This window comes from Anomaloglossus baeobatrachus, chromosome 10 (genome assembly GCF_048569485.1).
Source record: "Anomaloglossus baeobatrachus isolate aAnoBae1 chromosome 10, aAnoBae1.hap1, whole genome shotgun sequence".
NCBI classification, from domain to species: Eukaryota; Metazoa; Chordata; class Amphibia; order Anura; family Aromobatidae; genus Anomaloglossus; species Anomaloglossus baeobatrachus.
In genome coordinates this window covers 45,904,604-45,929,637 of record NC_134362.1, presented here as the reverse complement: position 1 = coordinate 45,929,637, position 25,034 = coordinate 45,904,604, and the positions used below count along the sequence as shown (strand labels likewise).

The window sequence follows — 25,034 nt, the reverse complement described above, 5'->3', positions numbered from 1 at the left end:
GCCGCGCTGCCCCTGCACCCCAGCCATCCAGCCTCCCCGTTACACCATCGGGCCCCGGGATCACCAACCTCTACCCACGGAGGGGACAACATCCTAGCTGCTCCCTACCATCTCTCCCGGGATCCCCGTCACCAGCAGCGGTGGTGCCATCATCACCACGTCCCGTGGGTGGCGTCACGAAGTCTCTCCCCAAACAAACCGTCCCTTTTCACTCACGGGTGAGGAGCGCTGCTCGAGTCCCCGGGTCCGGCCCACCACTCGAGCCACTGAGCAGCAGCAGCAGAAGCCCTAGACCCGAGCGTGGCGAGCGCGCCCCCTCCGCCCGCAACAACTTGGCGTCACGAACAGGATAGAACCAATCTACCTACTGGTAGAAGTGCGCCTTGCAGTCCCCGCCGGCGGCGTCCGGCCGAAAAATTTGAAGTCCCGCCATCTTTGGCGCGAAGATTTCGCGCTCGAGCGTCTTCCCCGAGCAGGGAAGGTGCGAAAGTGAAGCCCTGCCCCCTGAAGAGGGAAGTGCTAGAAAGAACCAAGGGGGGCGGGTGAGAGCCTGCCTCATGTAACCGAAGGCATAAGAAGCAGGGACGCCAGGATCCTGAAAACTTCCCGTTCCTGGAGGCCGAGCAAGCAGGATGTCCACGCCCGGAACAGCGGCGTGGGTGGAATCCCGGGAGGCGCAGTTAAGCCACAGGCTGCAGACCCGACTCCAGCTCCTTGTACAAGAATGGGAGGCTGGAATGGTGGAAGTGGTGGTGGCCGTGCGGGCCCATGAGGCGGAAGCAGAGTTGGAGGAGCGGGTGAGTGACCCACGCCCCTGTGTCCCAGAGGGACCGGTCGTTGCGGCTGAGGGGCCCGGTCTGCCCTCGCTCAGCCTGCTGCGTCCCCCGCTGCCCGCATTGGTCGTCGCCACCCCGCCGGTCGGCACGTTGCTCCCGAACCCGGCAACAGATGACATCATCCAGGCGCTGCCCGCGAACAACAGCTTGCCCGGCCAGCACCGACCCTGCTCCCTTGGAAGGTGCCTGCTCCCCGAAGTGAGCCATCCGACTCGGAGGCGGCCACAGCTTTAGAAACCCCGGCAGTCCACCCGGCCAGCACAGAAGTGGACGATGGCCCGCCTCAGGCCCGAAAGGTGACACTGACCGCCCCCAAGCTCCAGGCTTCGGCTGAGGCTGCGGAGGGTTGCCGCTGCAGGGCAGCAAAGCAGCCGCGACACAGCGGTGCTCCCCAACCCAGATGGTGCCGGTCGTGGCCCGCATCGGGGGGTGCCTGCTGGGCTCGACCCCCGCGCTAAAGGAGCCGCCATGTTGGGAGCGGCAGCCGAACCCGATGGGCCAGGAGATAGAGGCCCCAGAGAAGGAAAAGGCTGCTACGTTGGCACGCACTATCAAGGCAAAGGACGCTCTCCGAAAAGCCCCTCCCGAAGCACGGGGCCCGACCTTCGAAGGCCAAGTCCAGCAGTTCTGCCCCCGGCGTGGATGGGGGTTTATATATGAGCCAAGCTTGGAGGTCGAGGCTTTTTTCTCCCGGTGAGATGTGCACAGCCAGCTCCCCCTGGGACATGACCTACGTGCGGGTGAGTTAGACACCTACACATGCCACTTGGGTGAGAGAGGCTGGTTCGCCCTGGACGTTCAGAGAAGGGTGGGCCGCAGTGATACCGAGCAGCCCCGGTCGCCTCCTGCGCTGTACAGTCCCAAGGTGGATCCGGAGGAAGTGTACGATGACGGCGACCTCAAATAATGGCAGCGGTCCACCGTTGCACTACAGTTGTCCCCGTTGGAACCCTCAGCACCTTGTTTCAATTGAATGAATGAACACCAATCATCTGAGTTTGTAACCTGATTATCAACAAGTTGATTATACCGTCCGTGGAAGGAAAGTGTTGTCCCCGTTGGGACCATCAGTCTGTTTACTTTAAAACAGCCCACATGAGAGACTACTCATGAACAAGGCCGAGAACTTGCAGGCCAACCACAAACTTGTGACTTTGTAAATAAGTTGTGTGCTGTTTTCCGTTGCCGCCGGAGAGGCAGATTGGAGAAAGGACCCGCAGCAGAGTAGGCTGGAGTCCGGCTACCACCAGGACCGGTGGCCATCCTCCGGGGGTCAGGGAACCCCCTGGACGTGGGGTCCCCTGAAGTGACAGCCGGGTGCGAGACACCGTACTCGTTCCCGCTTGGGTGACCTGGAACCGAGTTCCTGCTTCCGGACTGGGGAAGAGGGGTGCTACCCATTTCTTAGGGGCAGCATCAAGGTTTAGGTTGCTTGGGTGGGGAAGCGGAAGTACATGAACCCGTCCGTTATTATTAAAAGTGTTTTTACACATGTTTGCAACGTTAAAGTGCCATGCCTCCCGTAAGGGAAGATTTGAAAATGCATACTGTTCTTTGTTATTTATCTTTTTCAGAAAAATAAAACCGGTGATGGACGGGCAGCCCGCGGACGGTCTGCATTTCACCAAGGGGGAATGTGATGCCCTGGACTAGCCAGGTAGTCACAGACATAACAACACACACACCCCCTCCCCTGGATAGTCACATCAATCAGACAAAAACCCTTGTTGCCTCCCTCCAGGGTCTGATGTCCACACCAGGTGGGGCGGAGCCAGGCGGTTGGCCCCACCCACCGAGGAGTTCACAGGCCTGGAGGCGGGAAAAACAGAGAGATGAGTTTAGGAGGTGAAAGTGAGAGGAGTAAAACGTCTGCGTGTGCCTGGGTAGGAGCCCAGGCACTGACAGCAAGGTTGGCAGACAGTGGTGGCCGTCTGCAGGAGTTAGCGGAACGTTGCAAAGCCGTAGGACCGGGGTCGGGCGTTGGCCCGCCGGTACCGAACCGGGGAGTGGAGTGAAGCTAAGCACACAGGCAGGGCCATCGGACCCCGACCAGGCTTGGAGCTGCCGACAATAGTCAAATCCGAGTGTGACAGGAACCCCAGGGGTTTCCCAACAACCAAGACCCGACAGAAGGCAACAGTCCACACCGAGAGGCTATACAGCCACCGCCACAGGCTAGAGATCCAAGGGCCAGCGCCTGCAGGCAAAACGGGCTCCTACGGCACCTATACGCCGGGGAGCGGACTACCGGTGGGCAACCACAGGAGTCAGAACATTCTAACAGGTGCAGGGAAAGACAGCCACCATCAGCCGTCCGGGGAGAGCACAACAACACTGCAGCCGGCTGCAGGACCCATCCATCCGGCCTTTTGGTTTACCAGAGACTCTGTCATTGACTGTCTGAGTGAGTACACCAGTGCCATCCGGCGCCGCGCTGCCCCTGCACCCCAGCCATCCAGCCTCCCCATTACACCATCGGGCCCCGGGATCACCAACCCCTACCCACGAAGGGGACAACATCCTAGCTGCTCCCTACCATCTCTCCCGGGATCCCCGTCACCAGCAGCGGTGGTGCCATCATCACCACGTCCCGTGGGTGGCGTCACGAACTCTCTCCCCAAACAAACCATCCCTTTTCACTCACGGGTGAGGAGCGCTTCTCGAGTCCCCGGGTCTGGCCCACCGCTCGAGCCACCGAGCAGCAGCAGCAGAAGCCCCGGACCCGAGCGTGGCGAGCGCACCCCCTCCGCCCGCGACAAGTACACTCGTGTAGTGCACATGACCGGAAGTCTGGGATCATGCGCACTGAGATAAAGTCTAGCATAGGATGCGATGGCAGCAGAGGGATGAGCGTGACCATCCTCTGATGCTGTGCACTCATTAGCATGTTAGTACGCCGACTGGGGCATGCTTACATGCTAAGGTGGCCGACTAGCCAAGGGATGTAACGCCCTTGTGACTAGTCCCTGGTCTCATTAACATATCATATGGGATCTTTAGAAATACTTTTTCTAAAGATCTATTTATCAATGCTACTTGATACAGAGACGGTTAGGCAGGGATTAGCAATATGCATCTAGAACTGCTCGTGGTTTTGGGTGCATATTGCACCTGACAGTTTCCCCAATGTGCCCCAGCAAGTAAGGAGCCGTCAAGGCTGGGAGCAATGCGCTTCTGAAGAACAAATATGAAAAAAAACCTTTAAGAAGAGGCTTTAGAGGAGCTTACTGTACATCTGTAAACTAACTACACCATCCCTTGTTGACAAGTCCTAATATTTGCCATTAATAAGGATACACGCCTTGGCTGCTCACACGTGTACTTACAGGGATAGGCTGGTTCTATTAGCATAAATATAAGGTGCCACCATCTGAGCATTGCAGGAAGTCTTACGTTGTACTTCTTGCATGTATCATCCCAAATATCAGACAGAAATATGAATTCTCTTATACTCCTCTTCTCTTTCCTCTCATTTTGCTCTTGCGCCCCTGAGGAGGAATTGATTAAATCCGAGGTTGCTCCTGTTCTCGGAGGACGGATCGCTTTGCCTCTGGACTCCCCAAAAGTAATTAACATTCTGAAGCTTCTCCAGAACTTCCACAATAAGAAAAGTTTCAGTCTGTACTGGAGCAAGATCACTAGCGTGGAGGAGGCGTGGATGCAGGTAAATAAACTATCCGGGACAGAAAGAGTTTGGAAACTTTTACACTTTTTATAGCTTTTATATTACATTTTAACTATTACAAAACTGAAAAACTAAAACATAGAAGAATCTTCAATTGGGATTGTGTTGGATGAGAACTGATTAGGGATGATTGAATACCTCAAATATTCGACTTAGCGAATATCCGACGAATAGGTCACCGCTATGCGAATATTCGATGTGCAATGTAAGTCTTTAGGAAGCCCGAATTGTTCCGAATAGTTGTTATTCGGGTTTGCCATAGACTTACATTGCGCATCGAATATTCACGAATAGTCGAATAGCGGCGAGCTCTTTGGCAAATATTCGCGAAGCCGAATATTTGAGGTATTCGATCATCCCTAGAACTAATGTAACACGGGTCATGGTTGTCCCCCATGGAGACGAGGAAGATAACAATCATTCACAACACGCTAATCACACACTACAGCTACGTAACATTTTTAATGATCTCACTTGCTCCATACGGAACAATAAACATAAACATCCTCTCATAGGAAAAGAAGAGATTACCATCTGATGTTCAAAACATCAAAGGAGTAATCCAGGCTAAACAAATTTTCACTGATCCACTGGAGAGGAAATAATTGTTAGATCACCGGTTTAATTTTCCCCTAATTATACAAATGCTGCAAAAATGCAACTAGATGTTGTATGGAGCAACAGCAATCCGTTTTAGCATGAGACCAAAGTTAGCTGATTGCTCCTATATCGTAGAGATCGGCCAACAGTTTAACCTGTAGGGGGCCTACTAACACCCCCCTTACAGATGATGTCAGGAGATAGGAGGCTTTCCAATGGCCAAAGTGTAACAGGCCAGATAAACCCCCTACCCAGACTATAAGGTGACCTAGGCCAATCTATTAACCGATGTATAAATTGGCCTAGGCCAGATTATACTCCTCCAGGTCAGAATATACCCCTCCGGGTGTAAAGTAGACTATAACCTTCTAGGCCATAATATTGGTGTGTTTTTGCTGCTGTAGATCAGATTTTTCTCTAGTGCTACAGTATATAAGGATGAACATACACACACTATATATTAGGTTCTACTGTATCTATATAAACATGCTATGACATATATGAATATGCTATATCATACAGCTGATTTCATGCTTATGAGTACCATAGAGTGATATACTCAATAATTACTTAATTTTTCAACATTTTATTGTGAGTTCAGCTTTGTCTGAAACGTGAGACTTACCATATTTTCCGGATTTTAAGATTCACTTTTTTACCCTCAAAACCGGGGGGAAATGACGGTGTGTCTTAAAATCCGGATATACCTTACCGTGGCAGCGGTGGTGGAGCAGGGACACAGGAGGTAGGTTTGACGATACTGAAGGCTCAGATGAGGGGGTGTCACTACAGTGGAGTGGCTCAGGAGGGTAATAGGATGGAGGGTCGACGATAACTGCGGGCCCCGAGGGTATCGCGGCGGTGGGCACCATTGATCTTCCGGTGCGCTGCAAGCTGCGGGCTCCATTGAACTGTCGGCGTTTGACGCGATGGACTTCAAGAAAATGGCCGTGGAGGCCAGTCTGCACATGAGCCGCCTCTGCGACCATTTTCTTGAAGTCCATCGCGTCAAGCGCCGGCAGACCAATGCCGCCCGCCACCGCCGCAATACCCCCAAGCCCGCAGTATCACTGACACGACACCCCCTCCTCCGATCCCGCAGCACCGCCAACCCTCTGTCCATTGACCATCCTGAGCCGCGACACCACCTCCTACGAGCCTGCAGCATTGCCAACCTTGCCTCCTGTGACACCCCCCCTGAGCCACTCCTCCCTAGTAAGCTATTATAAGACGCGCTAGGATTATAAGATGGACCCCATTTTAGCATTAAACATTTTTTTCCTATTTTCCTCCTCTAAATTTGGGGTGTGTCTTATAAAACAAAAAAATACAGTAAATCTTAAAACTCTAAACACACAATTTATTACTTCAAACAGAAAAACTTAACTGTTCATAATATCATAAAATTCATAATGTTATAAAAAGTATATTGTAAAGGTCCCTTTACATGGGGCGATTATTGGCTCCAGAGAGCACTTTCGGCCGATCGTACACATGCCTGGTGACAGGACACTACAAAAAAAACATTCAAAGGCCTTGTGCGCACTAGGCGTTTTTGCCGCATTTTTAGCGGCGTTTTTTACCGCGTTTTTGTGCTGAAAACGCAGTGACATTGCTTCCCCAGCAATGTCTATGGGTTTTCAGAAGTGCTGTCCGCACACAGCGTTTCTTTGTAGCTGCGTTTTTGTGGTGACCACAAAAATGCAGCATGTCAATTATTTCTGCGTTTTTCACTGCGTTTTTCACCCATTGAGTTCAATGAGATGTTCAACAACGCAATGAAAAACGCATATAGCTGCGTTTCTATGACTAAAAACGCAGCTATAAACGCAAGGGGTGGGTACTACAGTGACGTGTACAGGAAGAGGATTCCTTCTGTTGGTAAACACAGAAGCATGAATCCTCCCGGTACCGTCACCGCTGCCTCCACCTCCCGTCCTGTGCATGTCAGCTCTGTGCGGCGCCATGTCTGGGCGGGAGGTGGAGGCAGCGGCGAAAACCAAAGTGAACAGTAGAAAAATAAAAAAATGTCATATATACTCACCTGTCTGCAGGGTCCCGGTGCCATGCCCGCTCCCATCTCCTCCCGGTACCGCCGCTCTGCCTGTGTGCAGTCTCCCCGGGGCAGGACCTTGCTTGCAGGACCTGGCGGTGGATCACCTGATGCAGTCATCTGACGCATCAGCTGATCGTAATTCTCCGGGTCGCCGGCTTTTTCGCGCCCGGCCGGCTATCAGCTGATCCTGCCGTCAGGGGACTTCATCAGCTGATTACCGGCAGCTCCTGCAGCGATCGGACAGGATCAGACTCTCATCCGATCGCTGCAGGAGCTGCCGGTAATCAGCACATAAGTGAGTATGTATTTATTTATTTTTTCTACTGATGCATCAGCTGATTGTATAATCGGCTTTTATACAATCAGCTGATGTGTCATGTTATTCACGTAGTTTAACCTGACACATCATCTGATCGCTTTGCCTTCCAGCAAACCGATCAGATGATATTGGATCCGGATTGGACGGCGCGGGACCCTAACCCAGGATTACTGCGGAGGGGGGTTCTTTATTTCAATAAAGATGGAGTCACTAATTGTGTTGTGTTTTATTTCTAATAAAAATATTTTTCTGTGTGTTGTGTTTTTGTTTTTTTTTATCATTACTAGAAATTCATGGTGGCCATGTCTAGTATTGGCGTGACACCATGAATTTCGGGCTTAGGGCTAGCTGATAATATACAGCTAGCCCTAACTCCATTATTACCCAGCTAGCCACCCGGCATCAGGGCAGCTGGAAGAGTTGGATACAGCGCCAGAAGATGGCGCTTCTATGAAAGCGCCATTTTCTGGGGTGGCTGCGGGACTGCAATTCACAGTGGGGGTGCCCAGAAAGCTTGGGCACCCTGCACTGTGGATTCCAATCCCCAGCTGCCTAGTTGTACCCGGCTGGACTCAAAAATTAGGCGAAGCTCACGTCATTTTTTTTTTTTTTATTATTTCATGAAATTCATGAAATAATTAAAAAAAAAGGGCTTCTCTATATTTTTGCTTCCCAGCCGGGTACAAAAAGGCAGCTGGGGGTTGGGGGCAGCCCGTACCTGCCTGCTGTACCCGGCTAGCATACAAAAATATGGCGAAGCCCATGTCATTTTTTTTTCTTTTTGGGCAAAAAACTGCATTCAGTCCTGGATGGAGGATGCTGAGCCTTGTAGTTCTGCAGCTGCTGTCTGCTCTCCTGCATACACTAGTGAATGGAGCATGCTGAGCCTTGTAGTTCTGTAGCTGCTGTCTGCTCTCCTGCATACACTAGTTCTGCAGCTGTCTGCTCTCCTGCATACAATGAACATTTTGAAGAAGGAAATGACATCAGACCTTTTTTTTTTTCATCAACAAGCTTTAATGGCATTGTGCACTGATTAAAAACGCAGTGAGCAAAAACGCAGCAAAAAACGCACCAAATCGCGGCAAAAATGCATGCGTTTTTGTCGCGTTTTTTTAGCTGCGGGTGCGTTTTTTGAGACAAAAACGCACATAAAAACGCAGCGTGAAAAAAACGCCTAGTGCGCACATACCCAAACACTGATAACAGCATTAAAATGATCATGCTTATTTTCAAGATAAATGGCATATTCTGTTGTTGACTGCAAATTGAAGCTTACAGGATATGTGAACCAGTCCATGGAGTCACCAACTCTTGTGTGGATGACGATGTCGCAACTCAACAGATTTGCTGTGGCCATAATTTCTGCATCAGTTGCCCAGACTTCATCACGAGAGATGCCAGAGGTGTTCACATGTTCATTCACATTTTGATTAAAGTACGGTAGCTCCGTAGTTTTTTGGACAAGTCAGTTCTCATGTGGTGGATGACTTTATCTCTGAGAAGGGAGTGGTTGTCCTCTGTTCCTGTCAGGATATAGCTGATGGCCTGAAAGTAGCAGTTCCCATCACCTCTGGTTTTCTATGTACGCCGTGGTTGTCCAAGGTCTCTTGTGCATCCATAGTGCCCAACCCTACTAAGCGTAAGGCCAAAAATGGTGGTAAGATACTTCCATGAACTTGGTAGTTTGGTTGAAAGTCTTGGTTTTCTTGTGTTTCTGTGTGTCAGAGTTACTATGACAGTCATCAGGGAACTGAGGTGGTAGAAAAGTCTTCATCCTGATAAATCTTAAGGTTGCTGGTGTGGTAGGTGTTGCTCAGTATCTTGCCAATCGTATTGTTGAAAGTCTTGGTTTGCTTTTGTTTCTGTGTGGCAGAGTCACTGGGACAGTCATCAAGGGACTGGGGTAGTACAGAAGTCTCCTCATCCTGGTAAATCTTAAGGTTGCTGTCTGGTAGGTGTTGCTCGGTATCTTGCCAGTCTTGTTGTTCTTCAGTTTTACTCGACCCTTGGTCAAGGATTACACAAAAAATACCGTATTTTTCGGACCATAAGACGCAATTTTTCCCCTCAAATGTTGGGGGAAAGTGGGGGGTGCGTCTCATGGTCTGATGGTGGCTGCAGGGAATGTGGGTGCTGCGGTGGAGCGGGTCATCGGGGGCACGAGCAGGCTGTAGCAGCCTGCCGTGACCACGTGGAACCGCTCATTTAATATGCATGCCCATCCCCCGCCCATCATCCCTCAGCGCTGAAGCCGGTGCTGACAGGTGGGCGGGATGATGGGCGGGGGATAAACAGCCGGCCTGCATGATCACCCCTGGCAACTACGGCCTGGAGTGATCATGTGCGGCTGTATTCACTGCTCCCCGCGCATCATCATCAGTGCGGGGAGCAGTGAATCAGTGTACAGTACTCACCGTTCCCCTGCAGCATCGCTCGTCCTCCCGTCTGTGTCAGCGGCAGCACCGCTGAGTGGAGCCGTCCCCGTTACCCTGCTGCATCGTGATCATCTCCTGTGTCTGTGCCGGCGGCTGGGTGGAGACTAGCGGCGCACACAGCGATGACGTCATCGCTGTGCGCACGTGTCCACACGCAGCTGCCGGCACAGACAGGAGATAATTGCAATGCTGCAGGGGAATGGGGACGGCTCCACTCAGCGGCGCTGCCGCTGACATAGACGGTAAGAGGAGCGGTGCTGCAGGGAGTGAGGTGAGGTGATTTAAGGTGAGTATGAACGTTTATTTTTTTTATGTGCCACAGGATGCGGCCATACACCAGGATGGGGGTATGTTATGAGCAGGATGGGGGCATATCAGCAGGATGGGGGCATATCAGCAGGATGGGGGCATATCAGCAGGATGGGGGCATATCGAGCAGGATGGAGTCATAGGAGCAGGATGGGGTCATAGGAGCAGGATGGGGTCATATGAACAGGATGGGGGCATATCAGCAGGATGGGGGCATATCAGCAGGATGGGGTCATATGAGCAGGATGGGGTCATATGAGCAGGATGGGGTCATATGAGCAGGATGGGGGCATATGAGCAGGATGGGGTCATATGAGCAGGATGGGGTCATATGAGCAGGATGGGAGTATATGACCAGGATGGGGGTATATTATGAGCAGGATGGGGGCATATTATGAGCAGGATGGGGGTATATTATGAACAGGATGGGGGTATATTACGAGCAGGATGGGGGTATATGAGCAGGATGGGGTATATTATGAGCAGGATGGAGGTATATGAGCAGGATGGGGGTATATAGCAGGATGGGGCCATATGCCATGATGGGTTATATAGCAGGATGCGGCCATATGCCAGTATATAGCAGGATGCGGCCATATGGCAGGATGACGGTATATACCGTAGCAGGATGAGGGACATATACTGTATATACAAGGCAGCAGGATCATTACCAGGATGCGGCACCTTAGTAGAGAATTTGGGGACATTACCCCCATAAGTGTCAGCAGCAGATCCTCGCCCCATAACAGTGTGTCATGACCACATATTTTGCTTAAAATTTTATTTTCCTATTTTCCTCCTCTAAAACCAGGGTGCGTCTTATAGTCCGGTGCGTCTTATAGTCCGAAAAATACAGTAAAGTCCAACTCAGCGTGGTTCCATCTTTGAACCCATGCGATGAATATGGCGTTGATTCTTGATAAAAAGAATGGTGCCAGCAGTGATTTCTTTGTTGCTGTTGTGTTGGTGATCAAAGGCACACTCTTGGTGTTTTTGAGCAGAGTGGATGTTGGTACTTACAGTTGAGTGGAGCTTTTGAAGAATGATTGTGAGTGTATTTAGCACATCAGGGTTGGCGTCATGTGAAAGGGACATGAGGTCCACAGTGTCATTTTCTAATGGATTGAGGTCATTAGGAAGCTCATACATGACCTCAAATGGAGTGCACTTGGTTGAGGCATGCACTGATGTGTGATAGGCAAACGAAACACCAGGGATAAACTGGTCCCAGTTATTTCCTTGGTCATTGACAAGCTTACTAAGAGATTCTTTGAGTGTTCAATTGTCACGTTCCCGCGGGCTATTTGAATGTGTGTGGTAGGCAGATGAAATGAGGTGATCTGTTTGAAAGTGATCCAGCAGGTTGTCGATGATCGCGTTCACAAACTGTTTTCACTGGTCGCTAGAGTGTCCATATAGCCAAGGCGGCAAATAATGGCGTATAAAAAATTTGCTACTGACATGGCATTCTAGTCTAGAACAGCTGTGTTACGATCGCCGAGGGGTGGCAAGCGTCTGGGGGCCAGACCCACTGGGCCGAGCACTGTACTCCCCTGAGGGAGAAACCAGCAGCGAACCCCCTATACAGGGATTATATGGCACACTAACAGAAGGCATAAATACACGGCAGCCATGGACCTGAGGAGATAGAATCTTACAGACAGGATTAGTCTCTTAAAATCCGCTGCAGGTGTGCTTGGTTGTGGCAGCATGGTGATGGTCACTCAGACTTGGCAGCATGGAGGAGATGGCTCTGACGTGGCAGCATGGAGGTAGTGGTTCTGACATGGTAGCATAGAGATAGTAGTTCGGACATGTCAGCACCGAGGTAGTGGCTCTGACGTGTCAGCACGGAAGTGGTGGTAGAGAGCAGGCTCTAGGACAAGACAGAGGTTACACACAAGAGACTAGTACTAGAACTAGACACAGTAACGTACAGGGACCTGAGAACTAGCAAAGCACTATAGGCAACGTTGCTCAGGTGCTTCCAGTCAGGGGAGGCGGACTTAAATAACTTTTAGGTAACAGGTGACCTCAGGAACAGCTTCCTGGTTATAGGACGCTGGCCCTTTAAGGAAGGGGGCATGGCCACGCACACTCTACTGGCAGTCACAGAAGCAGTGCGGCTTGGAAGCAGTAGGAGGCCGCGGCAGATCCCAGGGCAAAAGAGGAGTGGCAGGGGCCGCCGTGCAGGAGAGAGGGAGGACGCCCCTGCCGGAGCCTGGGGGCGGTGGTGTGCGGGAATATTGCGCTTGGACCTAGCAGGTGAGATGGAGGTTGCCCCTGCCAAGGTCTGGGATCGGCGACGCGTGGTGATACCAGGCTGGGACCGGGCACTACAAGCTGTTGCTTTAGTCTACTTGGAGAAATGATCAGTGGCAGCAACTATATATTTGTTGCTGTTTGATGTTTCCTGAAGAGGATCGATCATATCAATCCCGACTAAGCTCCATACTGTTCCAGGCACTGGAATACTGTTGAATGGTGGAGCTTCCTTGCTATTTTGGTACTTGTGATATAACATTTTTGATAGGCTTTGACATGTTGGTGAACATTGTTCTTCATTCCCTTCCAGTAATAACGGTCAGAAATGTTGGCTGTTTTATAGCTGCCAAAATTGCCACCAGAAATTGGGTTGTCATGATAGGCCTTCAGGATATTTGCCAGTCGGCTTCTAGTGAGAACTTCGTTTTTCCCATAGTAAATAATCCCTCCGTCTGCTCGATATGGCTTAGATGTTTGTCTAAACGTGGACTTGGCTTTTGCACGTTTCTCTGGAGGTAGATCGTAGATCCACTGGGGGTACTTTTGTTGTGTTGCAGTGTAGAATCTCAAAAACTGGTCTTCTCTTCCATGGTTGTCAAAATTGGAAAACTTATTTTGGAGTTGGAGGTGTTCCAAGTTCACTTTATATACCTTATCAGGATAGAATAGGAACTCACACTGGAGAAGTTAAAGTGGATATCATAGAGAACAGAGATATACTGTATAACATTAACTATGTACTGATGGGACAGCGCCATCTACTGTCAGTTCAATGTAACGCCTCCAACACATACTGTATCCTAGCTCTGCCTTTGGGTACATTTCCAGGTACCAGATTTGAAGCTGATTTTCCACTTCTTAAGTTGCAAGGGGTCTTCTGAGTACCCTTCGGTATCAGGGCCTGGATATAACAGCTGCCTTTAGCGCCTCCCTAAGTTTCTGATTGCCACCTGCTCCCACTATAGTTGATGGATTTGCACACAAGTACCATAGATCACTGACAGATTCCACTTAAAGGCAACCTGTCACCACTTTTTTTGGCCTATAAGCTGCGGCCACCACCACCGGGCTCTTATATACAGTATTCTAACATGCTGTATATAAGAGCCCAGGCCGCTGTGAGAACATAAAAAAACACTTTATAATACTTACCTAACGGTCGCGGGGTTGGCCATATGTGCGTCTCCGTTGTCCAGTGCCGGCCACACCTCTTTTGGCCATCTTTGTTGTCCTTCTCTAGCCGCGGTGCATGACGCGTTCAACGTCATACACACGCGCCTGCAATCAGGTCCTGAGCAGGGCAGATCAAAGTATCGTAGTGTGCCTGTGCAGGACCGGCAAGTATGTATGACGTAGACGCGTCATGCACCCAGGCTTCATAAAGAGGACGAAGATGGCCGAAAGAGGCGGCGCCGACACCGGACAATGGAGACGCCCATAAGGGCAACCGCGCGACCGTTAGGTAAGTATTATAAAGTGTTTTTTATGTTCTGACAGCGGCCTGGGCTCTTATATACAGCATGTTAGAATACTGTATATAAGAGCCCGTGGTGGTGGCCGCAGCTTATACGCCAAAAAAGTGGTGACAGGTTCCCTTTAACCATTTCTTGTTCCTGAGCTCCTGTAATATTTGCCATATTTGAAGCACATCTCTTTACCTGCCATGTACAATATACAAGACCTGTCAGAGAGTCCTAATAAAGTCTGGTGCTGCTTACAGGCTGATATCCAGACAAACCAGGTATTATGCCCAATCTAAACATCTTAAGATTTAAAGAGAACCTGTCATTAGGTCAGAGTGGCCTTAGTGTGTCCTGAATATATTATTATTTTTTTATTTATTTATTTTTAAATCCACCATACCCTTCCAGAGATATGGTACTGTATGTGCTCACAAGATCCTCAGGGGCGGGTCTTTAGACAAACAAAAAAGGTCCATATCTCTGTAACCATATGGCGGATTTAAAAAAATAAAAAGTGTATTATTCAGAGGAAAAGTGGGAATAGAATAAGGGCCTAAACAGAACACTTTTGACCTAGTGACAGGACCTCTTTAACGAAATTAGAGTATCTTATTTCCGCGCACTTTACATCAGGACATGAGTACAAAATGCCAGGCTTAATGAACCAGAGCCTAAGTGTCTTTTAGGATTAATGCGGGTGCCAGAGGTTGAACCCTGACCTAGTGACATGCCATCAAATTATTAGATAGAATGCAAAATAAATATCTACAAATGTCTCTTTCGCTCTTCGTGTCACAAGATAATATGACGTAAAACCTGATTTTGCAAATTACATAAGCTGCATTGTGTTGGACACCACAGAGATTCGGTAATCCTAGGTCGGAGCCACACCAGGCATGACTCCAATTCCACGCCTGAATTCCACTTTAAACATTTACACAGTTTCATTTATTAATGTTTTCATTAAACTTCTCAGCTTTAATATTTACCCTCTTAATACCTTGAAAATCTCTCCCTGGTGCATCATTATTAAATAGCAGAAACATTTACAAAGGGCAAGACTGGAATATATAAAATGGAAGGGGTGTAACTAAAAGAGGCATGGCCTCATAGCAAACTTTAGAATTAATCCCCCAATATGTGACATCCCATCCTCATGCTGAACAGGGCATATGCTGTATTTTTCGGACTATACTGGTGTACCGCCCCAGCGTCAGCAGCCAAGACTGACTCGGATCCGGATCCACGGTGGCTCGAGGGGTCTCCGGATCCGGGAGGGGTCGTGCGGCCACTCGAAATAAAAGTTGTTCCGTCTCTTCCTTTATCCAAGTCACGGTCCCGGTAACAGCACGTTCCGGTGACCAGCTCCACTCCGCCATCTTGCCTCTGCGTCGTCCAGGAACGTTATGGCAGAGTCCTGGCGTCCCTGCTTCTCTTTCGCTGCAGTTACATTCCGGCACACCCCCTCGGTTTTCACTCAGCACTCTTTCGCGCACTGTGGCCCTCTGGGAACTTCCGGTTCTGGCCTCACATGCAAGACGAAGGGCGGGGCTTAGGCTTTGCACGCTTTTACGGGGAAGACAGCGTTTTGGCGCGAAAAGATGGTGGAAAATGGCGGAATTGTCGGGAAGAGGAATTTTGACTCGTGGTTTTCGGCTTTAAGGCGCACGTCACCCAGGTAAGTGGGTCCTGCTCGTATCCTGTTCGTGACGCCAGAAGTTTCGAGGTGTACCGCCCCAGCGTCAGCAGCCAAAACTGCTCGGATCCAAATCCACGGTGGCTCTTGGGGTCTCTGGACCCAGGAGGGGTCGTGCGGCCACTCGAAATAAAAGGGGGTATTTACAGGGGGTTTTGTGTTTAGAGTTCGTGATGCCCCCTACGGTGTGTGGTAAGGTGTAGTACCACCGCTGCTGTTGGGAGCGCCCGGTGGCGATGGGATGGCAGCCAATTGTTTAACCCCTCCGTGGGTAGGGGGAATGCCCTGGGGCTTGGTCATGGTAGTAAGGGGATACCATTGGATGGGAAAGGGTCACTGTGTACTGACTCAGTCCAATAACGCTGACACTGACAACTTGTAAACCAAAATTCTGAGCACCGCTGCAGCAGGGAGGGAGCACGCCTGGATCCCGTGCCCGATGGTGTTGCTTGTTAGCCTGTGACCTTTCCCTTGACACCTTCTTTACTGGTTGGCCTGTGTAGTATAGAACTAGTCGGGTCCCGCTGACCCGTATGGCTAATGGAGTGAGCTTGCTCTCAGGGTTCACACTTGGGATTTTCTGGACTATGTATTGGGAAAGTCCTTTCTCCCTCGTTGCACTAGTACACCGATTTTGGAGTGGGTGGAGAACGATTCTTGAAGACTTTGTCCTCGTCGGGTGAATTACCAGGACGCTTGAAGCTACTTCCTGGCCTAGGGTCCATGTACCCCGTCATGCTCTGGCCCCTGCCCGGAGATGGCACAAGGCCGCTGGCTGACCTCCTTGGCAGTTCCGTGCCCCTTGACACGATCCCCTGCGATCGGGGTTCCAGCTCCTACCAGGCCCAGACCAACGTCTGCCACCTAGTAACCAAGGAGCCCAGCTACTGACCTCCTCCGACTGACTTAGACCTCTCCTCATGAGAGTCACCACTCAACTGACTGCTCCTGACACTCCTGACTCTCCCTAACCAACCCCCAAGTGGGCGGCCCTATTCCCTTCAGGCTACCCAATGGTGTGTCTGGTGGGTGTGGTGCAGAGTGTTTCTAGGATTTCAAATAGCTTGCTCTTAGCAACACCAAAGGCCAGGGACCTGTAACCAAGGAGGAGATGGATATCATTCAGAAGGGAAGATTGCACTATATCCTGTGACGACCTGATAGGCCAGGGCGTCACATTCCCCCTTGGTTAAACGTAGATCCTCCCCGAGCTACAGGACACCAGAGGTTTATTTTTTTTATTTTTTTCAAACTGTAGGAAAGATAGAAAACAAGGTTAACTTTTTTTTATTTGCACTTTTTCATCCCACGCAAGGGAGGCACTTTTCTTAAACGTTATTTAAACTTTAAAGAGTTCATCACCCAACGATGGGACGCTACCGGTTTTAGTTGTAACGGAGGCTCAACCTGCTCCGTTGCAGCCCCTTCCTGTGACTATCCAGTCCCAATGTCCTGGATCCCAATAACCCGCCACCCAAACAAACCTGACCCCCTGGAAACCTATCCGCGGGTCCGTGACCAGGTTAAGGTCCCGGGTGGGGTATTAGACGACTCTGGTTGGCACAGGAGGTGCTACTATATACAATACACAAGTTCATGTTGGTGACGCCAGTCCTATGACCATGTCCATATTTACTTATATCTATAAAACGTAACGGAGTCCATGTACCGGGTGTACACTCTGTAAAGGAATCTGGTTGTTAATCAGGTAACTTCTTCGTTCATTTGCAATTGGTTACTCATTAATTTGCTAACATTTCTACATGAAAAACAACAAACTGTGGAAAATAACAACCGAAAACACCAATACCTAACAGTTCTATGGCATTGTAAAACTACTGGCATTATAACATTTTGAATACTAGTGCCGCTCACTGGGAGGCTGGTAATTGATTGCGGCAGCTGGCACAACTTGCTCATTTACCACAGCGAGCCTTTTCACATCGAGGGCGTACCAGCCCCGCTCGCTCCAGTGCCGGGTATAGGTGACTACCTCGCCTGGCTCCAGATTTCGGCCCGGGTGATCACTTGAGAGATGCTGCTCGATATCCCTTTGAGCTACAAAGACTTCATCGGGGAGACTTGCTTCCCAGAGGAAACCCCACCCCATCTTAAGGTCGAAGCGCTGCACGAGGCCCCTTCTCTGTGGCCCTCGGACGCGAAACGTGGCTTTTCTTAGATTCTCCTTCTCCCTCTTTGTACGGGCAACAATCTCCCGCTGCCGTTGGTCTGAAGTTGTCACTGCCGGTGTCAGTTGTCGCTGGTGTCGTTCCCAGCAGGGGGCGTCAGCGTCCGGCCTCAGCTCCCTAACTGGCTCTGGCTTTAGGTGGACTCTTGCGGCCCCAACAGCCGTCGGGATGCCGCGCGGTAGCGGTATCGGTGAATCTTTAGGCTCCACTTCCGTAGTTGTAGACTGAAAAACCGACTGCTCCGCAGCCGGGGTTGCAGGGTCCGGCTGCTCCGCCTTTGAGGACGGGCCCGGTGAGGCGGCCGGGTCTGGTCTGGCCGGGGTCCGGATGACCGCTGTCATGACTGGGATGATAGTCGAGACCGGGGCTTCTGTTGCTGGAGACTCATAGACAAGAACTGCAGGTTCCGCTGCCGGGATTGGTGTGGGCAGCTCAGCGTCCGCCGAGGACGGGGGAGGGGACGGTGGAATACTCGCCGCGAGCGGGGGCGGTCCGGATCCCTCAGCCGCAGTGGCTGGATTAGGGTAATCGACAGGGACTGGGTAACCGCTTTCCCTCTCTTCTCGTGGAACTACCATCTCACGGGCTCGCACCGCCATCGCCAGGCTCCTCATCTCTTCCCTTCAGTGGTTTAGTATGAACAGAAACTGCATCCGCATTCTCCTGCACAGTTGTTCCGTCTCTTCCTTTATCCAAGTCGCGGTCCCAGGAACAGCACGTTCCGGTGACCAGCTCTGCTTCGCCATCTTGCCTCTGCGTCGTCCAGGAACGTTATGGCAGAGTCCTGGCGTCCCTGCTTCTCTTCCGCTGTAGTTACATTCCGGCACGCCCCCTTGATTTTCACTCAGCACTTACATGTAAGACGAAGGGCGGGGCTTAGGCTTTGCGCGCTTTCACAGGGAACACAGCGTTTTGGCGCGAAAAGATGGCGGAAAATGGTGGAATTGGCAGGAAGAGGAATTTTGACTCGCGGTTTTCGGCTTTAAGGCGCCCGTCAGCCAGGTAAGTTGGTCCTGCTCGTATCTTGTTCGTGACGCCAGAAGTTTCAAGGTGTACCGCCCCAGCATCAGAAGCCAAGACTGCTCGGATCCGGATCCGCAGTGGCTCGAAGGGTCTCCGGACCCAGGAGGGGTCATGCGGCTACTCGAAATAAAAGGGGGTATTTACAGGGGGTTTTGTGTTTAGAGTTCGTGACGCCACCCAGGGTGTGTGGTAAGGTGGAGAACCACTGCTGCTGTTGGGGGCGCCTGGTGGCGATTGGATAGCAGCCAGGTTTTTAACCCCTCCATGGGTAGGGGGAATGCCCCGGGGCTCGGTGATGGTAGTAAGGGGATACCGTTGGGGAGGAAAGGGTCACTGTGTACTCACTCAGTCCAATAACGCTGATACCAACAACTTGTAAACCAAAATTCTGAGCACTGCTGCAGCAGGCAGGGAGCACGCCTGGATCCCGTGCCTGAGGGTGTTGCTTGTTAGCCTGTGACCTTTCCCTTGACACCTTCTTTACTGGTTGGCCTCTGTAGTATAGAACTAGTCGTGTCCCGCTCACCCGTATGGCTAACGGAGTGAGCTTGCTCTCAGGGTTCACGCTTGGGATTTTCTGGACTATGTGTGACGCCCTGGGCAAGCCAGGGGTCACAGGTCACAACACCACACGCACCCCACATTCCCTGCAGGTACACACAAAGTCAAAACAGAAATCTTTGTTGCCTTCCTCCAGGAGCTGGTGTCCACACCAGGGGGTGGGCCAGGCGGTTGGCTCCGCCCACCGAGGAGTTCACAGCTCTGGAGGCGGGAAAACCAGGCAGATCAGTTTAGGAGGTGAAGGAGTAAACAGGGAGAGTAAGAGGAGAGTGGAAACTGACAGAGAAATTGACAGAAAGAAGCCTGAAGTTAGTCCGGGTGTGTGCCCCGGACTGAGACAGCAAGGTTGGCAGACGGCGGTGACCGTCTGCAGGCGAGACTGATTGGAGGTTGCCGAAAGGACCGTGGACGGGTGGTGACCCGGCGGTACCGGAGCGGTATACGAAGATTAGTCAGCACCAGGGCAGGGGCCTTTCGGATCCCGGCAAGGCTAGGAGTCGCCATAATTTGCCAAATCCGTCAGTGAAGGGGACGACTGTCTCCCAACAACCAAGTCCCGTTTGAAGTCAACAGTCCAACCGTTAAGGGGAGACACCACCACCGCCAAGGCACCAGTTTCCCAGGGCCAGCGCCTGCGGGCAAGTGTGGAGCTCCTCCGGCTCATATCCAAGCTGGGGAGCGGGTTACCGGTGGGAACCCATCGCTACCAAACAACACATAGGTGCAAGGAAGAGACCGTCACCGTCAACTGCAGGGTAAATTGGCACCGTAACCGTCCGAGGGACCCGTCCAACCAGCTGTTTGTTTACCGAGAACTGTGTCGTTTTTACTGGCTGAGTGAGTACCTCCGTGCCGTACGGCACAGCGCTGCCCCTGCGCCCCTGCACCTCCACAGGCCCCATACCCGCCTGTCCACCATCCCAACCCCCATCACAGGGCCCCGGGACCACCGATCCCCTACCCACGGAGGGGCAAATCAACAACTGGCTGCTCCATACCACCACTCCCGGGATCCCCAGCCAGAGCAGCGGTGGTGTCCACCTAATCACCACAACCGTGGGTGGCGTCACGGACAATAAACAATCCCACAGCCAAACCCCTTTCACTCACGGGCGAGGAGCGCCGCTAGAGTCCCCGGGATCCGGCCCATCGCTCGAGCCACCGAGCAGCAGCAGGCCGCGGCAGCAGCGGCAGCCGGACCCGAGCAGTGGGAGAGCGCGGCGTCCCCTCCTCCGCCCGCGACATATGTATTGGGAAAGTCCTATCCCCCTCGTTGCGCTAGTACCCCGATTTTGGAGCGGGTGGAGAACGATTCTTGAAGACTTCGTCCTCGTCAGGTGAATTACCAGGACGCTTGAAGCTACTTCCCGGCTTAGGGTCCATGTATCCCGTCGTGCCCTGGCCCCTGCCCGGAGATGGCACAAGGTCGCCGGCTGCACTCTTCGGCAGTTCCGTGCCCCTTGACACGATCCCCTGCGCCTGGGGTTCCAGCTCCACCTGCCACCTAGTAACCAAGGAGCCCAGCTCCTGACCTCCTCCGACTGACTTGTGACCTCTCCTCACGAGAGTCACCACTTAACTGACTGCTCCTGACACTCCTGACCCTCCCTAATAAACCCTCCAAGTTGGCAGCCCTATTCCCTTCAGGCTACCCAATTTCTCCAGCAAAGAACTTCACAGCTGAAATTCAAACGAGTGCAGAGTTTTGCAGCGACAAGCTCCTCCAACATGGTCAGCATAGGTATGAGCTATAGCCAGCATAGGGAAGAGTGAGGAGCAAATAATTATAGCAGAAGGGAGTGGCTGCAGCTGAGGTTACAACTACCTGTTCACTGCAGAATAGAAATTAACCTTTAGGCTATGTGCGCACGTGTGCGTATTGCATGCAGTTACGCTGCGATCTGCACCGCAGCATAACTGCATGCATCCTGTGTCCCCTGCACAGTCTATGAAGATTGTGCATGAGACGTGCGCACGTGGCGTATTAGAACGCAGCGATTCGGCTGCTGCCCGAATCGCTGGGCTCTAAGAAGTGACATGTCACTTCTTCCGTGTGCTTTGCATGCTGTCTTTAGGGAGAGGCAGCATGCAGAGCGCACGAATTCTGCAGGCACCAGGCGCTTCAGAACGCAGCTTTTCAGCTGCGCTCTGAAGCGGACCTTTTGTGTGCGGTGCAGAGCGCACACGTGCGCCCATAGCCTTAGCCTCTTCAGTACCGGATGTACCAGAGTAAATGGTAAGTGTGCATTAAAGCAGATCTGCGATCCACAATGCACTGTGACCTTCGGATGCCAGAACGCCCCAAGATCATATCAGACCGTGACACATTCGTGACATTTGGGCTAAAAGTCTAAATTCTCTTTGTCTTTAGAGTGTGGATGAAACTGGAGAAACAGGAGGAAAACACGGAACACAGGGAGAACATACAAACTCCTTACACATGTTGTGCTTGGTGGAATTGGTGATTTCTGTAGGCTGCACATTTTTTTTGCACAACAAATGCATCGTCTATTAGTTCCATCAAAGTGGATGGGATTTATAGAAATCTCCTGCCCACTTTTTTAACGCAGCGTAAACTGAAGCCCATGTCAAAATGGTTCTATAATCCTAGAGCTGGACTTATAACATGTTCACTTTTATATCCAACAGGAAAACTTTGTGAAAGGATTACATAGAGATTGTGACAAGGATATTCAAAGTAATTACACCAGCCTCATCAAGTCTAAAAGCTATTTAAAGGGAACCTGTCTCCACTTTTTTGGCTTATAAGCTGCAGCCACCACCACCGGGCTCTTATATACAGTATTCTAACATGATGTATATAAGAGCCATGGCTGGGAGTATAACATAAAAAACACTTTATAATACTCACCTAACGGTCGTGCGGTGGGCCTTATGGGCATCTCCATTGTCCGGTGTCGGCGCCGCCCCTTTCGGCCATCTTTGTCCTCTTTCTGAAGCCTGTGTGCATGACGCGTCTACATGATACACACTCGCCGATCCCGCACATGCGCACTACAATACTTTAATCTGCCCTGCTCAGGGCCTGAATGTCGGAGAGTGTGTATGATGTCGGACCCGTCATGCACCGCGGCTAGAGAAGAAGGAGAACAAAGATGGCCAAAAGATGCGGCGTCGGGAACTGGACAACGGAGACACCCATATGGCCAACCGCGCGACCGTTAGGTAAGTATTATAAAGTGTTTTTTATGTTATACTCCCGGCCCGGGCTCTTATATATAGTATGTTAGAATGCTCTATATAAGAGCCCGGTGGTGGTGGCCGCAGCTTATACGCCAAAAAAGTGGTGACAAGTTCCCTTTAATAATGTATGCAGTTTGTATTGAATAATCTGGTGACAGATCCGCTATAAGCTTTTACCAATTAATGTCTCATCTTATGTTCTCTTTTTTTTCCAAGGTCACCAATGGAATTGATTACCTATTTACATTCATTATAGTGCCAACAGGGTGCCTCAAAGAAGAAGATTTAGAGACCTGCAAGACACCCAGTTTTGAAGATGAGCCGGTATTACTTGTTTTTCTTTTTCGGTACACTTTGCTGCACTCTGAAGGCCAAGAGACCTGTAAATGTAATTTTATGCATCGTAGCCTATTGTGCCAAAAAGTCTGGGAGACTCCTGGAGAAATAGGGACTTCCCCGAATAGGAGGCGATGCTCTTAGGGGAACTTTACACGCTGCTCATGCGATATGCGGTGATAGCTGCCTTAGCGAACATTATCCCTACGGCAGCTTTACACGCACATACCTGGTCGGCGATTTTGCGGTGACTGCCGAACAATCCCTCCTTCAAGGGGGAGATGCGTTCGGCGTCACTGCGACGTCACTATGCGGCCGGCCAATAGAAGCGGAGGGGCGGAGATGAGCGGGACGTAACATTCTGCCCACCTCCTTCCTTCCGCATTGCCGGCGGGACGCAGGTAGGAGATGTTTGTCGTTCCTGCGGCTTCACACACAGCGAAGTGTGGTGCTGCAGGAACAACAAACAACATCGTACCGGCAGCAGCAACGACATTATGGAATGGAGCGTTGTGTCACCGATCAACGATTTTTCACGTTTTTGCGATCGGTGATCGTCGCTCCTAGTGTTTACACGCTGCGATGTCGCTACCGGCGCCGGATGTGTGTCACTAACGACATGACCCGACGATATATCGTTACCGATGTCGCAACGTGTAAAGCCCGCTTTATCCTAACTGGGGGCCTCCTGATTGTCCGGCTACATACCACACCCTGCCTGGTCTAAAGCATTATAACCCAGGAGGTTATTGCCTGGGGTCTGCAGAGTTTTGGGTACTGGGGTCTTGTATTCTGCTTCCACCCAATATTTGGTGCCTAGAAGTGCGCAAATATGGTTATATATAATTTAAATGGAAATATATTCTAGATTCTTTGTGACTATGACTGTATCTTTTATGTTCAACAGGTGGAAAAGTGTCATTACTTTTTAAAGCAAAAGCCTCAGAAAACCACGGTAACAATTTTCGGCAAAACGTGTGAACAAATGTGATCGGCCATCACCAGTCACGTAGCGGTCACCCAGCCGGACGCCTCATTGTGTGATCTTCCCGGCAAAAAGATCCCGCCAGCCAGAAAAATGTATTTAAACTGCTAACCATGCGTAATGCAATAATCACAGATGCACCTTATTGTTATATCATCATTTTTAGGTTCATTCCATGGTACACATTTTATGTTGCTCAGGAAATTATCCGATTTTCCTAATAAACCCTCTTTTTTTAAAAAAATGAATAAATGATGTCTAATTAAATTTTTCTTAATGTAGAAACATACAATAAACAAATCCAAATTTTCCAGCACCCCAAACCCTCATACAAGAACAGATTCCTTTTCGTACACAATGTATTATACCTGTTATGTCTGTCCTGGGGAGAGGAATCCTTCAAGTCCCAGATTCGGAAGAGCAGTCCTAGGAGCAGCATGGACAGGAGGCACTGGTGAGGCATAACAGAGGACGGAGCTGTACAGTAGATGCCAAGGTGATATGGTAGAGCTGAAACAGTAATGACTGGTGAAGCGGAGCTGGATTTGCAGTGACTGATGAAGCAGAGCTGGATTGGCGGTGACTGGTGAAGCAGAGCTGGATTGGCAGTGACTGGTGAAGCAGAGCTGGATTGGCAGTGACTGGTGAAGCAGAGCTGGATTGGCAGTGACTGGTGAAGCAGAGCTGGATTGGCAGTGACTGGTGAAGCAGAGCTGGATTGGCGGTGACTGGTGAAGCAGAGCTGGATTGGCGGTGACTGGTGAAGCAGAGCTGGATTGGCAGTGACTGGTGAAGCAGAGCTGGATTGGCGGTGACTTGTGAAGCAGAGCTGGATTGGCGGTGACTGGTGAAGCAGAGCTGGACGGCAGTGACTGGTGAAGCAAAGTTGGATCGGCAGTGACTGGTGAAGCAGAGCTGGATAGGTGGTGACTGGTGAAGCAGAGCTGGATCGGCAGTGACTGGAGAAGCAGAGCTGGATCGGCAGTGACTGGTGAAGCAGAGCTGGATTGGCAGTGACTGGTGAAGCAGAGCTGGATTGGCGGTGACTGGTGAAGCAGAGCTGGACGGC

General features: G+C 50.9%; 1 protein-coding gene across 1 annotated transcript; it reads left to right on the top strand.

Annotated features, from left to right (window-relative positions):
* Positions 1-4,204: 4,204 nt before the first annotated feature.
* Positions 4,205-24,217, top strand: CST6 (cystatin E/M). The gene is made up of 3 exons (XM_075325706.1): positions 4,205-4,500; positions 22,861-22,968; positions 23,888-24,217. The coding sequence occupies exons 1-3, from the start codon at positions 4,273-4,275 to the stop codon at positions 23,969-23,971; spliced, it is 420 nt and encodes a 139-aa protein (XP_075181821.1). The 5' UTR covers positions 4,205-4,272; the 3' UTR covers positions 23,972-24,217.
* The last annotated feature ends 817 nt before the right edge of the window (positions 24,218-25,034 follow it).